This window comes from Indicator indicator, chromosome 10 (genome assembly GCF_027791375.1).
Source record: "Indicator indicator isolate 239-I01 chromosome 10, UM_Iind_1.1, whole genome shotgun sequence".
In the NCBI taxonomy this organism is placed as follows: Eukaryota; Metazoa; Chordata; class Aves; order Piciformes; family Indicatoridae; genus Indicator; species Indicator indicator.
This window is the reverse complement of record NC_072019.1, coordinates 31327541-31337795: the sequence shown is the minus strand read 5'-3', so window position 1 is coordinate 31337795 and position 10255 is coordinate 31327541. Positions and strand designations below refer to the sequence as shown.

The following is a 10255-nucleotide window of genomic DNA, read 5'->3' as shown; positions in this document are numbered from 1 at the left end:
GGGATTGCATCTTGCCTCCATGGGAGCACGATGTTCCTGCTTGGAAATGAGGCTGTTTTTATGAGGCTGTTGGGAAGTTTCTGGGCTCAAACTGGCAGCTGACTTTTCTCTACCGCTGGGCTTTCCCTCTGCAACGGTGGAACTGCTCCTTTTGATGGTTGATAACACACAGCTGAAGCGTGTGCAACCCTCAGAGATGTCCCAGCTCAGTATTTTTCTCCCCTGGAAGGTCTTCCATGACCTTGCCCCGCTCAAATCCGGTCCCTTTATTGTCTTGCAGGACCTGAACTATCTGATGCCTTGTCTGGCTCTTCTCCCCTCCTAAAACCTCCCGAAGGATGGCAGCCGCTTCTTTCCGCTACGGCATGACCATCACCGGGGCCGTGCTGCTGGTGACCGGGACGCTGTGCTTCGCCTGGTGGAGCGACGGGGAGGTGGGCACCCAGGCCAGCAGCGGGGCTCGCCTCCTGCCTCCCCGGGAAGCCCAGGCAGTTCCCAGCTCCTCCTCCTCTTCCTCTTCCTCCTCCAACGCCCTGCTCCGCTCCGTCAGCTTCTTCTGCTGCGGCATCGGCGGAATCCTTCTCCTCTTCGGGCTGCTGTGGTCTGTGAAAGCCAACGCCAGGGTGGTATCCCGACGCTACCAGTACCATTTCCCCAGGGACCTGCAGTACTTCACGGCCGAGCCTCTGGAGAAGTGGAACTGCAGGTGGGTGCCAGGCTGCTGCACAGCGGGGGAAGGAGTCGGGGGTGGGTTTGACTGTCCTGGCGTGGCCGTGTGCCTAAGCCTGCTCTCCAGCCTCGCTCACTGGTGAGCTCAGCTGAGCAGCAGGCCAGCTGCTGCTCACACCCCATTCTGTGCTCTCCTCCCGCTCCTTCAGCAGACGCTCTTGCTCATTAGTGTCAACCTTTACCCCTCCCTGCCAGCACCCTCCGTGGCCACGCTAGCTGCTCCTGTGGCCCGCTCAGCCGTGGCCTGCTCTCCTTGCCCTGTGGGGCCATCACCCGCCCACGCAGACATCCTCTTAGCAGAGCCATTGAGCAGAAGACTACATTAGTTTGCTGGCAGAGCGTCTGGATTTGGGGGTGGGGAGGTCATCCAGACCTCCAGCTGTTGGAACCTTCCCCAGTGCCACGGGTCTGCAGGGCTCTGTAAGGATGAAGGGGGTTGTGCCCTATTTAGTGGAAGAAAAAAATCTACGTTAAAAGAGAGTTAAAAGAAGGAAATTAATCATTGGATTGGAATTAGGATGGGAGTGTAGGCAGAGGGTCCTTCTTGGAAGCCTGTTTTGGAGTGTGGGAAGATCCCTTGTCCTGCTCCAAACACCACTGCTGCTTGTCAGGTCCCCAGATTCTTCCCCTGTGAGCCTGAGACTTATTCCCACTTTTGGATTTGAATTTTTTTGATCAAAGGTTGCTGTCTGTTCCCAGAGACTGCTGTGGAAGCTGAGCCAGTTGGCCCTTCCCAGTGTTGCTTCATGGGGTCACAGCAAGGATCATGGCTCCAGCATAAATTGGGCTCTGGGGAAGAGAAGCACTAAAAGAAACTCTTAAGAACATAACCCCATAAAAATTCAGTTGGAGTGGAAGGCACATTCCTGGCTCTCTGGGGATTTCAGTGCCCATCTCAATAGCTGGGAGTGAGATTATGAGCTGGTCTGGGTGGGGTTTCCTCCTCCTGTGGAGGGCTTTGTCCCCCACTGGGAATATCCCCTTCCTGGAGCTCGCAGCTCCTATTTTAGGAAGGCAGCACCCTGGCACTGAGGCAGCTCTTCCAGCTCCAGCTGCACTGGCATTCATGCAGCAAAGCATCCTGTGCTGGGAGAAATCCCATTCTCCATGTTTACAAGGCAGCATCCCTTTGCAAGGGTTGCAAGGGTTCAGGTCAAGTAGGAGTGGGACAGGAGGCTGCCAAGTTGGGGATGGAGGCATCCCTGAGGAGCAGTATGGCTTATCCCTTGGATCAGCTGTGCCCCTCTGATGCTTACAGCCTGCCCAAGCACACCATGCTGGGTTTTCATCTGCAAAAGCAAGCACACAATGGGGTGCTTTCAAAAGCCTCCCCGTCTTTGGGGCTGCACCGTTCCACAGGGTGCTGAGAAGGGCCATGCATAGGGCAAAGGCTGGGCAGAGGTTTTCCCTGTACACAAACCATGTTTGCTCAGGAAAGTGTTGCTGGAAGTGGCACCAGCCTTGGCCAGTGTGTGGATGGCTCCAGCAGGTACAGGGGTGGGGTGTGACCACACTGAACAGAGATGGCATCACAGCCCTTGCCCACCTGCTCCTGCCAAGCTTCTTAGTCAGCTGCTGGCAGCCTCTATGCTTCAAGGGGTGACTTTGGGGTTGGGCAGATGAGGAGGATGCTCTCCTGCCTTGTGGGAAGCAGCGTGGTGCAGAATGAGGGGCAGATGTCTCGAGAGACAGCAGCTCTGCTGCTTTGTGGCCATTCACACCTGTGTGCTGCAGGATGGTGCCCTTCCTGCTGCATGACTTCCCCCCTCCTGGTGCTGAGAAGCAGCAGACATGGTCTTCTTGTGACCTTGGGCATTCGAAACCTGCCTATGTATCCATCATGAAGACTGAGAGGGGATTTGATAAATGTTTATAAATATCTGAGGTGTGGGTGTTTGAGGAGAGGAGACAGGCTCTGCTCACTTGCACCCCGTGATAGGACAAGGGGCAATGGATAGAAACTACAGCACAGGAGGTGCCACTTCAACACGAAGAGGAAATTCTTCACTGTGAGGGTCCCAGAGCACTGGAACAGGCTGCCCAGAGAGGTTGTGAAGTCTCCTTCTCTGGCGACTTTCAAGAACAATCTGGATGCGTTCCTGTGCAACCTTTGGTAAATTCTATGGTCCTGCTCTGGCAGGGGAGTTGGACTCGACCTTCGGAGGCCCCTTCCGACCCCTAACATCCTGTGATCCTCTGATCATGCTCAGGGATGCTCCAGTCAATGGAGCTGATGGGTGCTGGGATGTTTTAGTTGACAGGGTGCAGGAGTGCTCCAGCTGGCAAGTGCTGGTGAGCTCCCATTGTCGGGTGCTGGGATGCTCTGGTTGATGGGGTTGTGCTGCTTCTTTCCTCACAGGACCTGGGACGGCACCGCCATCCCCACCTACGAAGAAGCCCTGACCTGCAGACCTGCCCATGGTGCCCCAGCCTACATCCAGCCGCCGGGGAGGAAGGAGGAGCTCACGCCACCCCTGTACCACTACCTGGAGGAGGATGAGGGCTGGCAGGGCGGGCGGCGGCGCAGCTCCTCTGACAGCGCTTTGTTCCGCCCCAGCCCCTGCTGGCTGGAGCTCCAGCATCCTGCCGAGCCGCAGGCAACGCCACCCCCCAGCTACGACAGTATCAGCGGCCGCGGCAACTGAGCTGCTGGAGGCGTGGGGCTGGGACTCTGCGGGTGCCCGCTCAGTCCCTCAGCTTTCAATCGAGCCCCTTCCTCTGCCGGGGTGAGAGGAGGGTGGGCCAGGAGGGCAGAAGGGCCCCAGTGACTTTCTGAGTGGTCATTCCGGGGCTGTTGGGATGCTGGGTCCTGTGGGTGATGTGTTGGGGTGCTGGGGGTAACTGGCATGTTTGAAACCTTCCTGTTTTTAATAAAACCACTGCTGGTTGCAGATGCTTTGCATTCCCTGCTCTGGCCCACCTGGGGAGCTCATGTCAGGCCAGGGCTGCCCACTCTAAGCAGGAGCTGTGTAATAAAAACTGCAGCAAGGAACGAGGAACCTGGACAGAAAACAAACAAACAAAAACCCCCACAAAAACTCAGTTCTGTTGCACCCTGTTTGCTCCTCTGCCTTTTCAATGCCCCTTCCAGCTGCATCTCCATCCCTCCCACCTTGGCTTTCCACCATGCTGACTTCCCATGCCTCACTTCGTTTGGTTGAGAGATGTTCAGTGGCTCGTGCCTGTGTTCAGGGCATCCAAGTGCAGTTGGCACTTCAGGCTGCATCCTATAAAAAGATAACCTGAGTGGCACAGCCCCCTCCCTGCCCGCCATGGAAGGGTTCCCAACCTTGCCCAGAGGAAAGGCCACCTGCAGTGGGGGCTGTTGCTGCTGTCTGCTCCACCCCACTGAAATAAGAGGCTGCCTTGGGACACCTGAGGGCCTGCAGAGTGACTGCAGATCCCCAGCCAAGCAGAGCTTGGTGTTTATAATACAACAGGTTGTTTTTCATAAGCCAGGTGTATCACAGAATTGTTTGGGTTGGAAAAGCTCTCTAAGGTCCTACTGTCAGCCCAACACCTCCAGGGCCATTAAAACATGTCCCACAGTGCCATGTCCACACATTTCTTGAGCACCTCCAGGGACAGTGACTCCATCACCTCCCTGAGCAGCCTGTTCCATTCCATGACCTCTCTTGCAGCAAAGAAATTTTTCCTAATATCCAACCTAAACCTCCCTTGACACAATTGCAGGCCATTTCCTCTCACCCTATGTGTTCAACCAAGCAGGGCAACAAACCAAAGGCTAATTGAAGCCATTGGTTCTGTCTGGCTGTCAGATGTGTGGTGGGAAGGGGACATCTTTCAACACCCCACCTCCATCTCAGGCAATTATAGGGCACATGGCCAGTCTGTCCTCACTTCTCTGGATGAAGGGACCCTGTTCCTTCCTTCCCCAGCTTTAACCTGCCTTTTGCAGCCCCACCAGTGGTTCCCCATCCCCCAGCTGGAGCGAGGTGAGGACTATTCCCAACCCAGTAACCTTCAAAAAGATCCTGGAATGCTCCCTCCTTACCTGCTGCAGCTCTTGGAAGCTGCATTCTGGCATCCCCCTTATTTTGGGGCTCTGCCAGCTCCTATTTACAGCCGGGGCCAGCTCCAGCCCCGGCGCTGGGAAAGTCCCGTCTGGACCAGGCTCCGGGTTCCCGTCTCTGCCCCGGTGTCCCCCTCTCCTCCCCGTTCCTTCCCCGGCAACGGATCCTGGCCGTGACTGCCTGCAGGGAAGGTTACCAGGACGGGTGCGGGGCAGCTGCGCTGGGGCGTGACCGGCGGGTCAGGGTTTGCATTCATTACAGACCCGTTAAAAACTGGCTGGCTCAGCCCTGGGCAGGACCAACCTCAACGTGTGGCTGATCCTCAGTCCCTGGCAGGCTCCGCAGAAAGCAAACCACTCCTTAGCCGTACCCCGGAGGTGTGCTCGGCGGGAGCAGCCGCAGCTAAAAGGGCTTCCTGGCACCTCTCCTCCCCTGCCTCTGCCGCCCGACGCCCATGGCCGAGGAGAAGACCTTTCGCTATGGGTTCATCATGCTGGGTTTCTTCCTGGTGATGACAGGGATATTCATCATGAGCGTGGAAAAGCCTCACATCTACATCACTTTCTGCGCCCTGGGCGTCCTGCTCGTCGCCGTGGGCATCACCTGGAGCATGTGCGAGTGCTACCCCAAGGTAGGGCCCATCCCACCACCCTGTACCTCATGGAGCTCAAGGGTTCAGATGGGGTTGGGGAGGGAGCGCTGTGGATGTGTAACCTCGGTTTCCCCTATCCATGGTGTGGGGTAGCAGCAGATCCCTGAGGAAGAGCAATCTGGAGCGATCTAGAGGGTGAAGTGTTGGTTTGGGAGGCTTGTGCACAGCTACACCTCCCTGCTGATCCCTGCAGGATGTGGCCCTGCTCCCTTGCCCCTCTGTACCCTTGCACCTCCCCAAGCCTGGAGTTTTTCTTCCAACCAGGCAGCAGGGAATAAGCCCAAGGAAATCACCTTGTGTTCATCTCTCCTATGCAATAACCCCTCAGACCAGCCTCTTCCCTGCACTCACACTGGCTAGGGGGTTGGTGGGCTCTCAGGACTTCAAAGAAGGGGATGTGGTGGCCATGGAGATCCAGAGGGACCTGCCTCCACCGAGCACAGCCCTCACCTGCTGGTCTCCTTGGCAGAGGGCACAGCTGGCATGGCCACACGTCCCTGCCCTGGGAAATGGAGCTGGCAGAAGAGGCTTTTTTCAAGGAGAGGATGGCTGTGGCACTGATCTGGGCACTGCTGGATGGCCTGTCAACAACTTGACTGCACCCCAAACTGTGGGGTGGTGCATGAGACCCTGGGACCAGCTGGAACCCCCTGACTGGGTGCCCTGGGACCAGAGTGAAGCTGACCTCAGCTCCCCCCAGAGCAAAGCTCAGCCCCAGCTAGGAGGGGGAAGTGGCTTTATCACTGTGATTTGGGTTCAAGGACAGGACACCCTTTGGTGTTGTCCTTGGCCACTGACCTCCCCAGTGGGTGGTGGGACCTGTCCTGGGCTCAGGAGCAAGTATGACCCCACAGAGGACAAAGTGCTGAGAGTGGGACACACTGGGTCCACTTACTGATTTCTCCTAAAACCCAACATTTCTGAGCAAGACATACAAACATGTTGGGGAACACCAAGCCCCCAGCTGAAGGGACACCCCAGTGGTAGCACTGTGAAGGGCTGAGGGTCCCTAGCATGCCCAGCACAGCCCCTAGGCTCTGTGTTTCTTTTCCTCCCCAGATAACTTTCGTCCCTGTGGACCCTGAGGCTGAGCGGTTCCTGGACCACAAGCCCATGGTGCTGCCAGCGAGGGATACCCAGTAAGTGCCAGCCCCAGTGCTGGTGTCTTCATCTGTACACAGGCTTACAAGGGCCATGCCTGACCACACTGGCACCAGGGCAACTACACCCATTGCAGCAAAAAATGACAAGCAGGGGCTGGGGTAGGGGAAGCAAGGGCTGGCTGAGCCCCACAGGGCAGGAGGGTGCAAAGCAACCAACCACATTCCTGTGGGCATCACCCTGCAAGGACCTGCTGGCTCTTCTGCTGGCATGAGCAGTGAAGTGGCTTCAGTGGCCTCAGGAGCACCTGATGGTGTCCTGGAAGCTGGGGCTCTTTAGCTTGAGAAGAGGAGCCTGAGGGGTGACCTCATTCATGTTGATAAATATGTAAAGGATGAGTGCTGAGAGGATGGAGTCAGTCATGCCCAATGACAGCACAAGGGGCAATGGTGGAAGTTGAGGCATAGCAAGTTCCATGGAAACAGGAGAAAGAATTATTTCCCTGAGAGGGTGACAGAACACTGGAAGAGGCTGCCCAGGGCAGTTGTGGAGTCTCCCTCTCTGGAGATATTCAAGACCCACCTGGATGTGTTCCTGTGTGATCTGCTCTAGGTGCTCCTGCTCTGGCAGGGGAGTTGGACTGGATGAGCTTTTGAGGTCCCTTCCAGTCCCTAACATTCTGTGATTCTGTGTGCACATCCCTCAGCATCTCCCAGCTCCGTGGGGGTCCAGGTTCTGCTCAGCATCCTGTTCCTCCTTTGTCCCCAGCTTGCAGGCACCATGTCCTGACGAAGAGGCCAGCAGCATATATGAGAAAAGCCTTCCATCCTACGAGCAGATCCAGAGGCAGGCAGTGGGCTTAGCCCTGCTCCCACTCATGGCCCAGCCCAGAGCTCCCAGCTGCTCCCAGCCAGCCATGCAGGCAAAAGCAGAGGTGCACCAGGAACCTGGGGGTGCTAGAGACCCCCCCCAAGAACCAGTGCTTCACCTGGAAGTGACAGCAGACAGCTGGTATGTGGTGCCCACGGGGTGGGATGCAGGGTGAAACCACAGGGAGTCAGACCCCCAGTGTGGGAGGAGGGAGAGGAGGCAGAGGAATCTTTGGTGCTCACACAGCACTCTCCCCTGGACCTCTAGCCCTGCTGTAGCCTGGATGGTGCCTCAGCCCATGGGGAGTCTCAGTACCAAATAATTTCCCAGGAGGAGGTCTGGAATGCCTTTGGTCATTCTTCGCTTTTGTTTTATAATCAATGTCACTCACCAGAATAAACCCCAGGTTCCTGGTCAGACCTGGATAGCAATGACATACTCAGTAAGTGTCCCACAAACAGGAATGCCACCTATGAGGTCCATGCATTGGTTTGAGAGGTCCCAAAAGTGGTTTCCAGGTGATGGAGGTCACCATGCTGCGTTAGGGTGCAGGACTCAGGCATCACTTCTGCCACCTCTGAGTCAGGATGCTCTGTTTTCTCCCCAGGATGCATGCACAGCATGCAGGGGCAGCTGCTGCTTCATCCCATGGTCAGGAGAAGGACCCTGGACATGCTGTCCCTTGTAAAGGCTGGGAGAGAGCCCTCCTAGGCAGCCCCAGCAAGGGGACTGGTGGTGCTGGATGAGCAACACCAAGCCCAGCACTAGGTTCAGTAGCCACCAGCTCCAGGGGAACCCCCAGCTTCTGCCCAGTTGTTTATAGCCTAACCCCCTCTCTGCCCACTGTCCCTGTTCAGTGTAACTCCCTCTTCCTGCAGCCCACCCCGGCCAGCGCTGGGGGACGTCTCTCTGGCGTCCCTCCTGGAGGACATGGACACACCGTCGCTGGAGGGCTCTGTGCCTGGCAGCCCCGCGTCACTGGGCCGGCCTCCACCGTCTGCTATCTGCTCTGATTGCACCCCGACCAGCTGCCCGGACCGGAGACGACACCCTGGCTCCCCCCACAAAGATGTTCAGGAGGAGGATGACCTCTACTATGGGCTCCAGGATGGGCCAGACCCTCTGCCTGAGGACAGTGACTGCCTTTTTGAGCCTGAAAACTGATTTCCTGGAGAGAGCAGCTGCTTGGCACGGACTCATCTCATGAAGGGGGACACAAATATCACAGACTGGAAGAAAAGGGCTGGGACTGCCCCCTGAAAGCTCAATGCCTGAAGGGTGGGGGAGCCCCCAAACTGCTGCCCATCCCCTGTGCCATGCTGTGGCCCTTGAGGCCGCCCAGCTGCACAGGAGGCTCCCAAGGGGAGCACCAACACGTCCTAAAGTTCTGCAGCACAGGGAACAAGGAGTCCCTTGCTGGGACCCTTTGGGTGGGTGCAGGGTGCAGGGCTAGGCAGGATCTGGACTTGGGAAGGGAAAGGCTGAGGTTTGCTGCTTGAGACAGGGTGAGTGCATAGGTAGGTAAAGATATGTTCACCCCAGGCTGGCTTTAAGAGACAGGGATGTCCACAAAGCCTTTTCCCCACTTATCAAAGCCCCCCTGGGATTAAAATAAGATCCTGAGACTCTGGCAGCAGGCAGCCTTCATGCCTTCATGCTATGCTGTCCCCCATCTCCTGCAGGAGGACCAACTTCCAGTGCTGGTGAGGTCAGAGGGGGTACTCAGCTGAGCCAAAACCCAGGAGGTGGCTGTGGCTTCCCATGGAAGGTTTGAGGTGGTGGCTTTGGGGAGCCTTTTCTCTCTCAGCCAGGTTGCTGTCAGCAGCTGTGCTGCTGTGGGTGGCTTTGCAGACTGGTGTCATCCCCAAGCTCCCTCTGAATAATAAGCGCTGGTTTCAAGTCACGTTGGAGCTAAACCTGGTTTGTCACCATCACAGGGGCAACACAGCAGCTTTCCACAGCCTATTTGCAGCACACAGAGACTGCAGCACCAGCAGGAGCTGTGACCTCTACCTGCCCTTGGGCTGCTCGGGGCTGAGCCTCCTGGGGCAGCTGGGTTTGGATCTTGGTGGATCCAGCAGTGTGGAGATGCTGAGAGTCTCTTACCCTCTTTTGGAAAAGTTGTGCTGGGTGCTGCATGAAGAGGAGGAGGCTCAGGGGAGACCTCATTGCTGTCTACAGCTACCTGAAGGGAGGTTGTAGCCAGGAGGGGGTTGGTCTCTTCTCCCAGGCAACCAGCAGCAGAACAAGAGGACACAGTCTCAAGCTGCGCCAGGGGAGGTTTAGGCTGGAGGTGAGGAGAAAGTTCTTCACAGAGAGAGTGGTTGGCCATTGGAATGGGCTGCCCAGGGAGGTGGTGGAGTCACCATCCCTGGAGGTGTTCAAGAGGGGATTGGACGTGGCACTTGGTGCCATGGTTTAGATAGTCATGAGGTGTAGGGTGACAGGTTGGACTCGATGATCTTTGAGGTCTCTTCCAACCTTCTTGATTTTATGATTCTATGATTCTATGTGGTGGCATGGCCCCAGGGGACTTGGGAGCACATACCTTCTGGCACAGCCCCTCAGCAAATTTCTGTGGGCTGACAAGGCCAAAACCAGGGAGAAAGCTGACACCTGAGAGGGATGGAGCATGGGAGCCCTGGAGACGATGCTCCTCAAACTCCCCTGCTGCCCAGGGAGAGCTTTGTTGGTGTTATTCGGGGTGGTGCAAGAAGTGGTTCTACTTGGAGGCTTCATGCCCCTGTGCCATCTTTCCAGGCATCCCTGTGCCCTTTCCTCACCTTCATGTCACCACAGCAGCAAGGGGAGAAGGGGCAGGCAGCGCCCATGTTCCCGGGGTGTTTATGAACAACGGTGCTGTGGGAGG

The 10255-nt window shown here is 56.8% G+C and overlaps 2 protein-coding genes across 2 annotated transcripts; both read left to right on the top strand.

Annotated features, from left to right (window-relative positions):
- The first annotated feature begins 335 nt into the window (after window positions 1–335).
- On the top strand, window positions 336–3374 carry TMEM61 (transmembrane protein 61). The gene is made up of 2 exons (XM_054384627.1): window positions 336–706; window positions 3089–3374. Exons 1-2 carry the CDS (start codon window positions 339–341, stop codon window positions 3372–3374), a joined length of 654 nt encoding a protein of 217 aa, XP_054240602.1. The 5' UTR covers window positions 336–338.
- Window positions 3375–5217: 1843 nt separating this feature from the next.
- On the top strand, window positions 5218–8550 carry BSND (barttin CLCNK type accessory subunit beta). The gene is made up of 4 exons (XM_054384642.1): window positions 5218–5394; window positions 6475–6554; window positions 7285–7527; window positions 8265–8550. The coding sequence occupies exons 1-4, from the start codon at window positions 5218–5220 to the stop codon at window positions 8548–8550; spliced, it is 786 nt and encodes a 261-aa protein (XP_054240617.1).
- Window positions 8551–10255: the final 1705 nt, after the last annotated feature.